We start from the raw sequence: 18,199 nt of genomic DNA on the forward strand, positions 1-18,199 counted from the left end.
AAAAAATCGACTGAGCGATGGCTCATAACTCGGAAAGCTCGCAAGTTGGGGCACTCGTAAGTCAAGGTACCACTGTATACATATATACGTATTTTACTGCCACAAGAAAGTAATTTTATTTCTGAAGACAAAGCAGCATGATGATGAATGGAAGACACCTTTTTACCCCAGGAACCAAGTGGAGGTCAAGACTGAGTATATCACATCATTTCCTATTACTCATCTCTACCCCCAAAAAGGTCTATCATGCTTTATAAAGCCCTTGTTCATCTCTACTCAACGGTCATTATCCAAATGTGTGGTGAGCAGGTGCCAGCCGAGGCATGCACAGCCCCCTAAGCCAACTTGTATCCTTAAAGAAGACAACTAGGTTCACCACAGTCCCTGACGCAGAACTTATTAAAATAGTTTTCTGCTGAGGGATCATATAAAATTCAGATGGAAATGCACCAACAGCAGAGAAAAAGGGTTAGGAGCTGTCAAGTGGAGATGATATGAAGGGGCCATCAACCTGATACAAGCACCCTTAAAGTCCAAGGGGCAGTTTTGTCAGACACCTGAAAACTGTGCTGAAAACAGTGCTAAAGATATCCCGTACTTTGCCAAAGGTAGAGCCAACTTGGCCAGAAATTATGCTACTGTACACACACACGGACACCAAAACAAGCAAGAGCAGACAAGCACACTAGTACAATCACAAAGGCAGAAGCTGGAAATACACATGGACGACTCATCAATGAGAGCCCAGAAATCGATCTGACCTGGCAAGGCGTCTCCTATTTGTCCATAAAGGAAGCTACCCTGAATGTTTATATCAGGAGAGCCACCAATTCACAGAGATCAGGTTAATTAAGCATAGATGGAGGAGGGAATTCTGTTGTCTTTGATAATGTATTTGTGATTAGCTTTTGTACAGTACAGTATTTAGCCTTTGGTTTCCAGTAGGTATGGCAATGAAGTCATTCTTATCAATTCTTTCCTATTTCTATTTCTATATTGGCAGTTTGGAGGGATATGTCGTGTATCTTTATACGTATATGCTTCTAAACTGTTGTATTCTGAGCACCTCTGCAAAAGCAGTGATAATGTGTGAGTGTGGTGAAAGTGTTGAATGATGATGAAAGTATTTTCTTTTTGGGGATTTTCTTTCTTTTTTGGGTCACCCTGCCTCGGTGGGAGACGACCAACTTGTTGGAAAAAAAAAAAAAATGTAGTTATGATTGCCTGACTTTTTTTTTTCTCTCCTATCAGTCAAAAATTGTATATTCAATGCCTTCAGTTTTTCTTTGTAACTTTTAGTAGTGGAAGGTATTTTTAAACCCAGCTTTGAGCTTTTTCTAATATTTCCATGTTTTTTTCTTTTTGGGTGCAGATACAGTAACACCACTTTCTAAATGCATTCAGGGGAACCTGTTTCTGTACATACAATTTATCATGTGGAAATGAACTTTGAATTGAATTTAATATATCAAAGAAGCAATCCAGGACAGATTAGCCAGTGAACAACACTGCTGCCACTTCTTTGATCATGTTGAAACTTGCTTTAGGGATACTGACCAAAAAAATAAAATTTGTATATGAGCAAAATCACACCCAAAGGTCAAAAGATATGACCTATGATATTTTAAAGGTCATTCCTTGACCTATCAAATTTTAGCCTTTCATAAATTTCCTCTTGTTGGCGTAGGCTATTAAAAAAATCCACATTTGGAATCAGCATGATCTGGAAACTAAAATCATTACTCTTTTAAGTCATCACTTGACCTCTTGGACACCGAGTTCCAGACAAAAAATCATAAATGAGAAAAAATTGGCCTTGTCATTAGCAGCTTTGAGAAGACTGTATATAATGTAGACTAAAGCATATGAGGCCTGGTTGTGGGGGCGCTGACCCCCAAAACCCTCTCCAGGTATACATTATGAATAAAACTTCCTTTTTTTTTATTATTACGAATTCACATCTAATTTTGTCCTCAGTTAGTGATCTACAACCTAAGGGCTAAATGATAATATTAGTCATGTACACGAATAACCGGCACGTAGGAGACTGAAGCTTATGACAAAGTTCTGGTCTGACTTGCACCATTAACTGGTTAATGGTGCAAGTAAGACCAAAATGTTGTTATAAGTTTCAGTGTCCAATGTGCATGTTATCTGTGTATTGTTCCAATCACGGCATTGTGACTTTCTTCTTCTATTAGGCATATGCCAAAATCGGTAATATCGCCTGGTTTTTATGGTACTGGTATCAAGTATTGATAATTATTGACTAATTATGATGATATCAGTACATACTGGCCTAAAACTGAGTATTGGCAATGGCAAAAATTTTGATATCATCCCATCCCTGGCTATCAACCTTCTATAAAAGAAAAGAATATACATGTATAAAGGTCTATTCTACATCTTGCATTATCAGTAACTTGACTTTATATTTGTTCCCAAGACCATGAATTGTGTACAAAAATGCCACTTTGTCCATGCCCAAGGTCAGGCCATTATTATAGTGGGAGGCCTAGCTTCACTCCTTGATAAAGACAAAATGCAAACACTAGGATTTTTTTTTTGGAAACATTTCAGTTACGGGACCTTGGTCACTCAAAACTGGAGCAACCAAGGTCCCAGAACTAAAACGTTTCTAATCGAATATCCTAGACCTTGCATTTTGTGCCCTTTCCAATAACCTTTTGGTATCATATGGCCTTTTTACCACTTTTCTGACATAAATACCCTCCCACCCTTCTGAACGCATCTCAACTCATCTCTGGATATTAACCATGGCACTCTTAAGAAATAATAACCATGCTGAGGGTGACAAGAAAACTGAGTGGAATATTATGCCTATTATGAAAGCCCAAGTGACTGTTATGTTACAGGGTGGTAAATGGGCCATGGGGACACCATGTGCGATTGGTGATGAAGAATCAATAATTCTTTCAGTTCAAGAAAAATGAGGTGAAGGTAAGAGCTTATGCAATGAGTAATCCACAAAGTAACACGGTGAGAAGAATGGCAAAAAGGATATTACGTATAGCTAAATAAGGCAGAAAAATTATGCAATGTGAGGACTGAGCAAAAAGTAAAAGCTCTATCATACAATAAAACAGTGAGTGAACTTGCACAAGCTTTTGCTTACTTCTGGATGGTTTAGCTGCATTAAAGTGTATAGCAGACTGCCAAACATAAAATTCAGCAGGATAAATGCATCTGTTAACCATGGTGCTGCAAAAATTTTTCCTGTAGAGATGTAGAAACTTATTTCTGAACGTGGCTACAAGCCTAAACAATGGTTTAATGCCAATGAAACAGGTGTATTGTGGAAGAAATTACCATCAAGAAGGAAGTGCACCTTGATTCAAGCAGCATAATATATTTGCAGGTTGCTGTTGTTAGCTAGTGCACAAGGTGATTTTAAGTACAAGCCAGTACTTATTTACTGCTCTCAAAATTCATGTGCTATTTTATGGCCTAACAAGACAACATGAATGAGGTCCTGTTTGTCTAGTGGTTCAAGTATTATTTTATTTCTTTGGTTAAGATGTATCTGCAGCAAAAGAACCTCTCATTCAAGGTTCTCCTGTCCTCAAATCTTAGTCTCCGAGCCAAAATGAGAAAGTTGTATTTCTACCACCAAACACATTTTTAATACAACCCCTGGACTGAGGAGTGATTTGGGTATTAAAGTGCCACTACACATGCAGGGGTGGAGTAGAAACTTCTCACAGCAGCGGATAAAAACGCAGACATTGGAGTGATGGAATTTTTTCGTAAATTTAATAGAGTAATTGTAATAGCCATTAATAAACCTGCATAATTTCACAGCTTTTCCTCTCATTAGAGAGCCAGGTCCAGAAAACTGTTGATATGGAAGAGAGAGAGTTGCTGGTGAGACTTTGAGGATATGCAGGCAGGATATGGATTTGAGCTTGTGCTATTTACTCCCTGCCTAGGCAGTCATTCCCACAATGCTTGAGCCCACTAGGCTATCACTGTCACATGACTTTGGGCCAACAGCAGATGTAAGCAGTTAAAAAAAATAAATAAAAAAAAAAATAAAGTGAAATTGATAAGCCAAACTTTTTCTTAATTACGATTTGTTTTTCAGGAATACAGTATTAGCAAGATCAAATGACCTCATACATTCAGTCAAAAGTCAAATTATTATTTTTCAACCTAAATTAATAACACTACAGCATTTTTATATTATTATATTCACAGGAGAGTGCTGAACCCATAGGAGTCATACAGCACCTGGAGGAATGGCATTATTATCATTATAACAATCATAACTAAGGGCTAAACCCATAAGGGTCATACAGTGCTGCAGGGTAGGGTGTTCTAAAGGTGTAATATGCTTGCTCAGAGATCACTGATGGGTGAAGAGTATAACAAGGTAGAGTTTGTAAGGGCAGTGAGGAGTGCTAGAGAAAGTATAATCACAGTCAGTGTAATAGAGTTATTGCTGACAAAAAGGTCAGAGAAAATGGAAAGCATTTAGACTTGGTTCAAGGAATTGGAGCTCTGATCCAATTCCTTAGATTAAGAGCTGCTGACTAGCATCAAGTAACCTCCCTTGAGGGATGTACATATTTTTATAATCTGACTGACGGCAATTTCAAATAAGCAGGTTCTTGTTGGACTACAAACAACAGGATGAAAGTTATGGCAATTTCAAATTCAGTATGTGATGTTAATAACTGACCTCCGAGTGCTCTTAGTCAAAAGTCTTGACTTACGGGTTGGAGTTTGTTAAAAATGTGCAAATGTTAATTTTATGCCATAAGCTATCTCAAATTTTGTTTAAGCAAAATAAAAAAGATGGTGGTATTCCTTTTCACTTTTTTTGGGTGGGGCTGATCTGTCCTTGATTTATTCCAAAATGCTGTTTAAAAGAAGGCCAGAGTCACATAACAGTTTGTAACTACAGTACTGTATCTCATTTACATGATTTTCTGGTGGTAATATGCAAGATTACAGGTACGTCTTGCTACTTCTACTTACACTTAGGTCACACTACACATACATGTACACGTTTATTTATACACACTCATCTGAGTTTTCTTTGATTTTATCTTAATAGTTCTTGGTCTTATTACTTTTCCTTTTATATCCATGGGGAAGTGGAATAAGAATCTTTCCTCTGTAAGCCATGCGTGTTGTAAAAGTCAACTAAAATGCCGGGAACAATGGGCTAGTAACCCCTTTTCCTGTAAAGATTACTAAAAAGAAAAAGAAGAAGAAAATTGTCAAAGTGGGAAGTCTGAATGTGCGTGGATGTTGTGCAAATGATAAGAAAGAGATGATTGTGGATGTTATGAATGAGAAGAAACTGGATGTCCTGGCTTTAAGTGAAACAAAGCTGAAGGGGGTGGGAGAGTTTCAATGGAGAGGAATAAATGGGATTAGGTCAGGGGTTTCAAATAGAGTTAGAGCTAAAGAAGGAGTAGCAATAATGTTGAAGGATAAGCTATGGCAGGAAAAGAGGGACTACAAATGCATAAATTCAAGGATTATGTGGAGTAAAATAAAGATTGGATGTGAAAAGTGGGTTATAGTAAGCGTGTATGCACCTGGAGAAGAAAGAAGTGTAGAGGAGAGAGATTCTGGGAAATGTTGAGTGAATACATGGGGAGTTTTGAATCAAGTGTGAGAGTAATGGTGGTTGGGGATTTCAATGCTAAAGTGGGTAAAAATGTTATGGAAGGAGTAGTAGGTAAATTTGGGGTGCCAGGGGTAAATGTAAATGGGGAGCCTTTAATTGAGCTATGTGTAGAAAGAAATTTGGTAATAAGTAATACATATTTTATGAAAAAGAGGATAAATAAATATACAAGGTATGATGTAGCACGTAATGAAAGTAGTTTGTTAGATTATGTATTGGTGGATAAAAGGTTGATGGGTAGGCTCCAGGATGTACATGTTTATAGAGGGGCAACTGATATGTCAGATCATTATTTAGTTGTAGCTACAGTTAGAGTAAGAGGTAGATGGGAAAAGAGGAAAGTGGCAACAACAAGTAAGAGGGAGGTGAAAGTGTATAAACTAAGGGAGGAGGAAGTTCGGGCGAGATATAAGCGACTATTGGCAGAAAGGTGGGCTAGTGCAAAGATGAGTAGTGGGGGGGTTGAAGAGGGTTGGAATAGTTTTAAAAATGCAGTATTAGAATGTGGGGCAGAAGTTTGTGGTTATAGGAGGGTGGGGGCAGGAGGAAAGAGGAGTGATTGGTGGAATGATGAAGTAAAGGGTGTGATAAAAGAGAAAAAGGTAGCTTACGAGAGGTTTTTACAAAGCAGAAGTGTTATAAGAAGAGCAGAGTATATGGAGAGTAAAAGAAAGGTGAAGAGAGTGGTGAGAGAGTGCAAAAGGAGAGCAGATGAAAGAGTGGGAGAGGCACTGTCAAGAAATTTTAATGAAAATAAGAAAAAATTTTGGAGTGAGTTAAACAAGTTAAGAAAGCCTAGGGAAAGTATGGATTTGTCAGTTAAAAACAGAGTAGGGGAGTTAGTAGATGGGGAGAGGGAGGTATTAGGTAGATGGCGAGAATATTTTGAGGAACTTTTAAATGTTGAGGAAGAAAGGGAGGCGGTAATTTCATGCACTGGCCAGGGAGGTATACCATCTTTTAGGAGTGAAGAAGAGCAGAATGTAAGTGTGGTGGAGGTACGTGAGGCATTACGCAGAATGAAAGGGGGTAAAGCAGCTGGAACTGATGGGATCATGACAGAAATGTTAAAAGCAGGGGGGGATATAGTGTTGGAGTGGTTGGTACTTTTGTTTAATAAATGTATGAGAGGGGAAGGTACATAGGGATTGGCGGAGAGCATGTATAGTCCCTTTATATAAAGGGAAAGGGGACAAAAGAGATTGTAAAAATTATAGAGGAATAAGTTTACTGAGTATACCAGGAAAAGTATACGGTAGAGTTATAATTGAAAGAATTAGAGGTAAGACAGAATGTAGAATTGCGGATGAGCAAGGAGGCTTCAGAGTGGGTAGGGGATGTGTAGATCAAGTGTTTACATTGAAGCATATATGTGAACAGTATTTAGATAAAGGTAGGGAAGTTTTTATTGCATTTATGGATTTAGAAAAGGCATATGATAGAGTGGATAGAGGAGCAATGTGGCAGATGTTGCAAGTTTATGGAATAGGTGGTAAGTTACTAAATGCTGTAAAGAGCTTTTATGAGGATAGTGAGGCCCAGGTTAGGGTGTGTAGAATAGAGGGAGAATACTTCCCGGTAAAAGTAGGTCTTAGACAGGGATGTGTAATGTCACCATGGTTGTTTAATATATTTATAGATGGGGTTATAAAGGAAGTAAATGCTAGGGTGTTCGGGAGAGGGGTGGGATTAAATTATGGGGAATCAAATTCAAAATGGGAATTGACACAGTTACTTTTTGCTGATGATACTGTGCTTATGGGAGATTCTAAAGAAAAATTGCAAAGGTTAGTGGATGAGTTTGAGAATGTGTGTAAAGGTAGAAAGTTGAAAGTGAACATAGAAAAGAGTAAGGTGATGAGGGTATCAAATGATTTAGATAAAGAAAAAATGGATATCAAATTGGGGAGGAGGAGTATGGAAGAAGTGAATGTTTTCAGATACTTGGGAGTTGACGTGTCGGCAGATGGATTTATGAAGGATGAGGTTAATCATAGAATTGATGAGGGAAAAAAGGTGAGTGGTGCGTTGAGGTATATGTGGAGTCAAAAAACGTTATCTATGGAGGCAAAGAAGGGAATGTATGAAAGTATAGTAGTACCAACACTCTTATATGGATGTGAAGCTTGGGTGGTAAATGCAGCAGCGAGGAGACGGTTGGAGGCAGTGGAGATGTCCTGTCTAAGGGCAATGTGTGGTGTAAATATTATGCAGAAAATTCGGAGTGTGGAAATTAGGAGAAGGTGTGGAGTTAATAAAAGCATTAGTCAGAGGGCAGAAGAGGGGTTGTTGAGGTGGTTTGGTCATTTAGAGAGAATGGATCAAAGTAGAATGACATGGAAAGCATATAAATCTATAGGGGAAGGAAAGAGGGGTAGGGGTCGTCCTCGAAAGGGTTGGAAAGAGGGGGTAAAGGAGGTTTTGTGGGCGAGGGGCTTGGACTTCCAGCAAGCGTGCATGAGCGTGTTAGATAGGAGTGAATGGAGACGAATGATACTTGGGACCTGACGATCTGTTGGAGTGTGAGCAGGGTAATATTTAGTGAAGGGATTCAGGGAAACCGGTTATTTTCATATAGTCGGACTTGAGTCCTGGAAATGGGAAGTACAATGCCTGCACTTTAAAGGAGGGGTTTGGGATATTGGCAGTTTGGAGGGATATGTTGTGTATCTTTATACGTATATGCTTCTAAACTGTTGTATTCTGAGCACCTCTGCAAAAGCAGTGATAATGTGTGAGTGTGGTGAAAGTGTTGAATGATGATGAAAGTATTTTCTTTTTGGGGATTTTCTTTCTTTTTTGGGTCACCCTGCCTCGGTGGGAGACGACCGACTTGTTGAAAAAAAAAAAAAAAAAATATCTTGTCACTTTATACTCCTTTGAATGTTGCAGTTTTTAATTTTTTAACTTTTATTCCGGTAAATTTTACTGGTGTACAAATCATGTGTTCAAAAAAAAAAAAAATTCCTATAAAAATAGAGGTGGGCTCATACAATGGATATACAATGTTAAAAGCCTAAACTGCCTCTTGAAAAATCAATCTGTCCTGGGATGCTATTCAGAACTCTAAATTCTATCATTCAAACACCACTATGGTACTAATTGAGCAGGTATACCATGATGTATGTTTAGAAGGGGGACCAGAAAATCCTTTCATTTTGGAAAACATTTAACAAGTTTTTACTTTAAAGAGGGAGGTCCAATGTTTATATAAAAAAAAGATATTTGGCCTTAAATTTACTTGCATTTTTTTTGACCTTACCTCTTTCAATATTACTCTTATCTGGTTAATCTGACATTCATAAGAAAGAATTACAATACTAGAAAGAAAACAGATTTTGGGCATGGCATTCAGTAGTATTCACCCTGATGGTGGCATTCTCTATGGATACAGGGGTAACACCTGAAAGTGAAAGAGGAAAGGTACAGCAACAAGTACTGTACTGGACATCATTTATACAAAATGGAAAGAAGTGAGAAAGCCACTGAATGAACTGCATATTTCAAAGACAAGGTGTCAACACAGGTTCTGAGAGGGAGCAAAAGCACTGTATGAACTGTTTGTTGAAAACTTCAACTTACTGAAAGTTAATCAATTGCCAGAGAAGTACAAGACAACGAATGTAGTATGCACACTGAAGAAAGGAGGACAGACAGGTAATATTTAATTACATGCTAGTATCACTGACATGATTACTATTTAAAGTAATGAAGATACTCAGGAGAGCAATGGAGCAGCAGCAGCTTCATAAACAACCACCAGCATGTTTTTTTTTTATTATTATTTACAAAGTGCTAAAATCATTTGGTTATTCAGAGCTTTCAACATACAGTATTTCATTTCTATTATTATTATAATCAAAATTAAGTGCTAAACTCACAAGGGATTTCATTTCTAACATTGCCAAATTTAACTACCATTATCAATTTTCTATTGTGATAACCAATTCACTCTCATATCACATACAACACAATCATGAAGAAGGTCAAATAATTCAAAGTCATTTTTCTAATCCATAATCCATATTCATAATTCATTCTGCATCACTGGCTGTATCACCTAATTTAAAAGAAAGGGGAAAATATCCCCACCATTATTGCTTAGACTTTAATCAGGCAAATACCCTGTGAAGAGTGGCACCCCTGCCAGAGAAGAGGCCCCCTACCCATAGGCATAAAGCACTTAGACTCCACCATGACATTAAGGTGACCCAGCATCAGGAAAAGCATGGATTTAACAATGGTAAATCCTCTCTCACTCCTAAGCTCCTTCTCTCCTCTTCTCTTCTACTGAGTAGGATATGTTTTATATTCTGTTCCAGTTTTTATTTCAAATTTTCCATAATGAATAAGTGAAATTTATTGTTTTTGAGCATCATATTATTTTCTGTGGCCTACTGGAAGATGTGGTTTACATTTGCTTGGAGATATGAAATGCTTGATGGATGCCATTCTCGTACAATTTCCAGCATTATCCGCAGAGGATGGTACACTGCTACAATTTCTGTCTCTGCCAGATATGAGAATGAGAAAAAGAACTTAGGTGAGAACTGTGCCTTGAAGAACAGAACATTTCACTGTGGTAGCCTCCAATTTTACTTTGTTGACTATTACTCCTTGGGTTCAAATTGTTAGAAAGTTGAATCCCCACCTTCCCACTTTTTCAATTATTCCAAACTTTTGCATGCAATTTGTGTGTTATTACACCATGATCACACTTACTGAAGGCTTTTTGCATAGTGTACAGTACAACACACAGTCATTTGTCTTCTAGATATGAATAAGGTAAGAAACCAATGGAGCTGAGAGCAACTAGCAAATTTGAAAACAGGAGAGTTCAGAAAATACAAAGCAGCAAAAAAATGGGAAGAAAGGGGCAAAATGATATTGGTTATATCATACAATCCTTCATCAGACAACACAGATCAAGAGAGAGGAGCATGACTAAAACACAGCAACAATGAATACAATAAACAAAGTAGCAGAGAAATAAAAAAAACTAAAGCAAAACTTCTGATGGCAGGTGAATCTAAACCACAGGGAAATAAGCTGTGAGAGCTGGGACCTCCACAAAAAACCACAAACATGGAGAATAAAATTCATGAAAGAACAACCTCATGATGTAAAATGTGAAGAAAATGACATAAGAGAGGCATATTAGTCAAACTTGACAGTGTATTCACATTTACCCAGAACATCACTGAATAAATCAAATATAGATAATCAATAGGGACCAGTGGTTATGTAATACAAACATTTAGTTACCCTGTGGAAGACAGACTGATGAAAGATGTGGAAATTGAGGGACAATACAAATCAGACTAGAAATGGTAGGGAGGGAGATAGACAGAAAGATTAAACAGAGCCTGTGGTTCAACGACAAATACAGAGAAGCAAAGATGAGGAAAAAGAACTGGCTGGAAAAATAGAAAGTGGCACAGAATATGGAAATGAGCATAAATACTAGAAATGAGTGTGCAAGAATAAAAAAAAAGAAGCGGAGGGACAATTTAATATATACACAACATCAAAAGTTGAATAGTAACAAACTTTTCCATAGCCACATAAGGAGAATGACTAAGGAACCAGGTGTTAAGACTAAGAAAGGATGGACAAGATCTTTAGGAGGCTGGTAATGAAGTATGAGAGGAAATAAATGAAAGGTTTGAAGAGGTATTCACAGTCAAGCAGAGAAAATTACTCATGAGCAATAGAAGCAGAACCCAAAAGTAATATCAAGAAACAATCCAAACATGACAGTATGCCACAGCAGATTATTATAATCAAGGGGAAGGGCTAAACCCGACGCCACAGCAGAATTAAAGTGATCTCATAAAAAAAAAGGTCTTTAACGAGTCACTTATAGGAGGGAAACTACCAGAAATAGGAAAAAGGTTGTGTGGTCCCCTTATTTACTGGCACGACAGGAAGCCTTAAAGTACATGTATAATATCAAAAGTCTTGGGAAGATTGTAAGGAAGAGGTTACTGAAGCATCACAGGAAAAAAATTATTATAGAAAACTAGCAAGTATTTATGAATGGGAAATCACGCCTAACAAATCTAAAGTTTATAAAGTGTAACAGAGATAACAAACAAGGCTGCCAGGTCTGGGTAGGCAAACTTTCTGGATTGTAAAAATGCTCTTAATACTATACTCCACGAGATGCTAATAATTCACAAGGTAGAAAAAAGAAGACGGGTAATTTAGAAAGTATTCAAGTATATTTGGGAGTGCCCAATAGTAGAACACAAGAGTAACTGTAAGAAATGAAGTATCAGAATGGGTAAGTAAAATGAGTGTGGTAGCAGAAGGTTTGGTACTACTGCCTATACTGGTTCTGATACAAGTACATAAATAGTTTAACTGATTGTACAGAATCATGTATTTGTATGATAATGATGTTAAATTAATGAGAAGGATAAAAAATTCAGTGCAAGGACAGAAATATACACCAAGGAACCATAAACAGTAAAACATTAGTCAGGCAAATGCCCTGGAATGATACACAAGTCCAAGCCAGACCGAAACGTCGTTGTAAGCTTCTCTCTTCTATGTGCGGGTTATTTGTGTATCGTTCCAGTCACGGTATTGTGCCTTTTTTGTTATAAATGGCCTGGAATTTAATCCAAATAAATGCAAGGTAATGAGGACAGGAGAAGGGAGATGTTTCCCAGCACAACCTGGGAAGGAAAAAAGGGTAAAAGAACTGCTTATAACACAAGAAAGAGCCTGGGAGTCAGCATCACAACAAACTTATCACCAGAAGTGTACAAATATTGGGTAACATTGACAGCATAAGGAAGACTAGCAAATTTTAAAATAATCAGGAACATAATCATGTAGGATGCAATACACAACAAATGTTTAGCCCATCATGGACAATGCCATTGTGGAACTCCACCTGACCAAACATATGCAAAAGGAAGAGAAGATAAAAAGATTTGCAACAAGCCTTATCTCAGAGCTGCAAAGAAGGAGAGCTGGATCAACCAAACCTGAAGGAGAAGAGGAAAAGATGGGAAAGGGGATTATTACAGATTAAAATTCTATGAGGTAACAACAGGTGAGACAGATAGGTTGTTCAGGAGGAGGGATCAAGGGCAAGGGGTGACAGATGGAAGCCATAGGGCTCTCAGAAAGTATTTTAGTCTAAGGGTGGTAGAAATTTGAAATGAGAATATGGTGGATGCACACTTCATTCACAACTTCAGGAATAGTATAGCAGGCGAGTATGTCCTGCACAGTATTAAATTTGACATACAGTACACTGTACACGAGTACACACAAATAAGCACTCGTACAAAACACTGGTGTACATATACCGAATACGTTTTCTTGAACCTATTTGGAAGCATTTATTAATACTTATTTTTTTTTTCTCCATTAGGCACTCATTGAATAAGTTCTTAAGATATTCAGTGTATTGTTTATGTATTTTTTTTCCATTTCATGGCACTTGCTTTTGGTGACCAAGTTTAAAGCAACAAGTATATATATTGCATGTCTTTTATTTCACAAAATTTCAACTATCACAATCCTGTAATTGTCAAATATTCTATACACAATAAGATACCTAAATTTCACATTTGGTTTTATATTTATAATTTTTAATAAAAAAACACTTTTACAAAAATTATTATAAATACAAATGAGTAACAGTTTGAAAACCTAAGGACTTATGCTACTTCTAAAGGAATTCCTCGAGTTAGGTGGCTATCACAATATGTTGCGCAAGCCATTGTGTGGCATTCGTTTAAGACAAAATACACAATGTTAAATTACTGGTTTAACCCAACAGCATACAGGATGTCCCCAACTTACAAGCAAGTTGCGTTCTTAATGATTACAAATGAGTTGCGTTTTTAATGATTCCACTTGAAAGCAAGTTGTTTTCTTGATGCTTCAGCTTGCAAACATGTTGCTTACATAGAAAGTAATAGCATAGAAGATGATTATATTTTAGTCATGATTGTATTGCAGATCTGCTGAAGTAAAAATGTTCCTAAATTTCCTATTCACAAGTATGAATGTGTAGCTTGAGGCATTCAAAAGTTAGAGGACCTCCTGTACTGTACTGAAAGATTTCACTGCTCTTAGTATATATCAAAAGACAAAGGTTGTCAGTTGCTCTTTTTGTTTATGAGATCAAAAACACAAATACCATTATCCGATACATAATACTTATAATCCCAACATAAGTAATTGAAAAATTATATACATACAAGAGCCCACGAGAATTATTAAGGTTAGGTGTATTCACAATATCTACAACTCCTTGATAATAAAGAGATAATCCAAATAACATTCATCACTCAACACACCAGCTAGCAGTAGAAAGACACACAAAGGCTGTTAACATAGCTGCTACTCTGGCTACTTACAATTAACCTATCCAACACGGATATGTACAAGAACAGCTTAGATACAGTACACTGAGATTTAACTTATTTCATACAATACAGCTGTGAGTAAAGCTGGCAGTTAGTACAAACTTGTGAAGAGATTGAGTGAGGAAGAAGAATATTCCTAATATTAAATACTTTAAAGATCTTGAATCTTGAAGGATACTAAGTTATGCTCAGTCTGCCTTATAAAAACTGTGAATACTGTTTATTATTAAAAACATAATTATGGAGGCACTATCATAAAATTACCAATCATTTAATAGTTATTATACTAGTAAAAGCAAGATGTAAGGCAAAATGTTTTTATAATGAATGAATTGTCCTCAAAGATACAGATACAGATATACGCAGACCATTATAATATATACAACCATTCCTGTATGTAGGAACATTAAAGTACAAAAATAAATCAAATGCAGGTCAAATTGCCCAACATCAGTCAAAAATAAGAGGTGTTGCACAAGATAAAAATTATTAGAAAAAGAAATGTAATCAACAAAAACATTTTCATTTATCTGACACGCTAAACCAATGTAGGTTATTCACGGAAAGGATTAGTGGAGGCTCGATCCTCTCTCTATAAGTAATAAATAATGAATACGAGCTCTAGTAGTATTCAATTTGTAACATCTCAATTAACCATTAGTAATGTAATTGTCAATATACACAAAGGGCTACAGAGTATTAATCTAATTCATTTCTATTTTTGTAAAGCTTAGATCAAATATGCATATGCAGTATGGGCATATTTGGACATCAAAAAAGTAATTTGTGATGTCTGACAATGTGAATAAGATAATCTGATTAAAGAAATGAAGAGAATTTAAAGAAGTAAAGCAAAGAACATTGAAAAGGTAAACAGCATCCTAGAATGGGAAAATATATAAACGAGAAGGCTCACTGAGCACTGTTAAAAGAATAAAATAGGTCAGTCATGGTATAACAAAGCAAAACTACTCGCATCTTTGTAAGAGTAATAAGTAATAAAGAATGCTAAAATAGAAATGTCTTTACACATAGTGTGAAAATGAGTACACCTGCACGTGTATATTAGAATTTGTAATGAGCAAGTCAGTCAAGACAAATTTAGCTATTAGTTACTCTTCAATATTATATGGTATTGCGTGTCCTCCATATTTTTTCCCTTGTTCATTTGTGATATCTGAATTCTGCTTCACATAAATAATAAAAACTGGCAACGGTTGATCACACATGTAGCAAGTTATCACAAAAGAGCACAGTACTTGAGTATGTCATCTACCAATCTCTTCACAATTATAATGGACACAGTACCACAGACATATACAAATAAGCACAGGGAAACATTTATGGAAAAGGCTGCATTGGAAATGAGATGCTTTCAAAATTGTGAACTTGAGCTACAGTATAAAAAAAATAAAATGTTAACCACAATATACATTAATAACTATAACCTTCAACACCTTTGTAATATCATACTGTACAATAACAAGAGTGGCAGTTAATGTAAGGTACCTTTGAGGAAAAAAAAAAAGGGGTGAATGTTAAATATGACAGCCATTTTTTACTGTTTTCTTTGAGGAAATATTTGTAATCTTTTGTGAGAAAGGATAAGAAGGGTAGAAGAGAAAAAAAAGGAGATGAAAAAAGTTTTCCTCTACTGGTCATCATCATCTGATGTGTGCTATACATCATAATAAAATACTTGTATACCTGGCTGCTGGACACTCAAGCCCCTACTACTCAAAACCTCCCACACTTCTTCCAAGCCTTACTACTCCTTGAGTCTACATTAGACCACCACCTTTTGCAACTCCCCCTACTGCATTTTTGCCTGTTGGCGATTCATTTTATGTATCGACAGTACAGTATTTCTTCCTTTTGCTCCAAAGGTTTCCAACCTACTGCAGTGGCTCTACTTTTCTTGTTTCTATCAGCCCAGTATCTATTGTTGAATTAGGAAAATTATATTCTCCTCCGTTAGTTGTTTACCAAATGCATTCACAATGTGTGAATGCTCATTTTATGCACATGTAGAAAGCACACATTTAGTAGAGATTGGTTAAGAATCAGAGATTTAATAGCTGAAAGCCATGAGTAACGGAAGAAAATGTTGACCTTTCAATGTCTCCAGACAGACAGCTGGCTGCCAGCCTGCCACACTTGTGGTGACTCGATAAGTAGCACACCATCCTACACCTATCAACCCACATACACTCTTGAGCTCATGAAAGTTTTCTTTTTCACCCTATCTTGTCTATGGATATTAACCATGGTACATAAAGGAATAAGGAAGAAAGTCTGAAGGTTTTTAATAGAAAAACAAAAAAAACTGTAAAGTGAAGTACTTGATATTGTAGTAATCCTGCCCATTTTCTAAGGAAGGAATACACAGTAACTGTGTTAAACACATGCTAATCTCATGTTTTTCTTAAATAAGTTTGTATAATAGGTAAGTTTTTCATTTAGGTAAATTTTCATTTATGTAAATTTAACCTTGGATAAGCCATTTAGTCTAAACCTCAATACATCCAACTAAACCTAGTAGGGCAACATGAACCCCTCTCCATACATTTATAGATCAACAAGAAACAACATCTACAATGTAATTTACCAAAAAACTTTATTAATACTGACGAATTAACAATTTAAAAGAAAAAACTTGTTTGACTCTTTTGGAGATGTCCTGGAATGTAACCTAACTTTTCCTCATAAGATGTTCACTCCGTCCACTGGGTTTTCGTGTATGTATAACTCTGTTTTAGGGAACATAACCTGCATAAATGGTGGGGGTGGTCTATTGTACTCCTCATTTACATCCACTTCATTAAGTTATTCTGCTTTAACCTTTCTAAATGACCAAACCATGTTAATACTCCTTCAATAATCCTCTAAATTATACCTTTCATACCACCACACAATCTTACAATTTCTAGGTTTCTTACTCTGTATTATATTTATGTCACATGCTGATATTAAAGTTCCATACAGAAGTTTGACAACTGTGGTGGTACATGGTACAGGAGAAGAAATTCTCTCCTGGATCAAGGCTTGACAGATCGAAACGCAACAGAAAATTTGCACAGATGGGGAAAACCAAAATGATTAATCGTTAAAACCAGTGTTCCAGTGGTCAAAACATGGCCCCTTATTATTCACAATGTACATACATATCATAGATGAAGGAATAAATAGCAACACAAGCAAGTTTTGCCAATGACATTAAAATAGGCCATCAAAAATTTCTGATAAAGACACCTGAGAGCTACAGGATATGTATAGGATGATGTGTTGGCTGGAGAAGCAGCAGATGGAGTTTAGAACATGCATAGTGAGGATTAGCTTGCTACAGATTTAAATCCTGTCCATTCTGTAAGTAGAGTAAGAGTCTAATACTGTGAAATGAAAATAACTAAGGTATGTAGAAACTAAATAATGTAGATCTTCGACTGAATGTGAAAAAGACATACGAGTTCTGGTTAGCAGAAATCCAAATCAAAGACAATAATGCATGTGTCTGAAATAAATCCAATAAAATTCTTGGCTTCATATCAAGAAGCATAAATAATGAAAATCCTGAGGTTATAGCTCAAATTTTTATATATTTGGTAAGACCTTGTTTAGATAATGCTGCCCAACTCTGGTCTTCATTTACAGAATAGACATAAATGTAGGAGGGGTGTTAATGTTGCAGTTTAAAAACTGTAGTGTAAAGCACCCTTCTGGCAAGACAGTGATAGAGTGAATGATGGTGAAAGTTTTTCTTTTTCTGGCCACCCTGCCTTGGTGGGAATCGGCCAGTGTGTTAATGATAAAAAAAACATAAATGTACTGGAAAACACAAAACATACAGAAATGAATGAAGAAGTTGTTTCCCTAAATTCGAAACTATTACTATGAAGATACGCAGAAGGCTCTGAAACAGAATAATGGGACATAACTTATTATTTTTTTTTTTTAACAAGTCGGCCATCTCCCACCGAGGCAGGGTGACCCAAAAAGAAAGAAAATCCCCAAAAAGAAAATACTTTCATCATCATTCAACACTTTCACCTCACTCACACATAATCACTGTTTTTGCAGAGGTGCTCAGAACACAACAGTTTAGGAGCATATACGTATAAAGATACACAACATATCCCTCCAAACT

At 36.5% G+C, this 18,199-nt stretch overlaps 1 protein-coding gene across 28 annotated transcripts in view; it reads right to left on the reverse strand.

The window, feature by feature from the left end:
- LOC128701616 (phosphatidylinositol 4-phosphate 5-kinase type-1 alpha) overlaps positions 1-18,199 on the reverse strand; it is a 573,763-nt gene that overhangs the window by 78,554 nt on the left and 477,010 nt on the right. For 2 of the 28 annotated variants that reach the window (XM_070101701.1, XM_070101708.1), the window contains one exon: positions 8,612-10,172. The exons of 25 other annotated variants lie outside the window; for them this stretch is intronic. In XM_070101701.1, the coding sequence (XP_069957802.1) occupies positions 10,158-10,172 (15 nt within the window). In that variant the 3' untranslated portion in view covers positions 8,612-10,157. Of the gene's footprint in view, positions 1-8,611; positions 10,173-18,199 lie in introns of those variants that run through there. One more of the 28 variants, XM_070101716.1, reaches the window with a different exon arrangement.

This window comes from Cherax quadricarinatus, chromosome 78 (genome assembly GCF_038502225.1).
Source record: "Cherax quadricarinatus isolate ZL_2023a chromosome 78, ASM3850222v1, whole genome shotgun sequence".
NCBI classification, from domain to species: Eukaryota; Metazoa; Arthropoda; class Malacostraca; order Decapoda; family Parastacidae; genus Cherax; species Cherax quadricarinatus.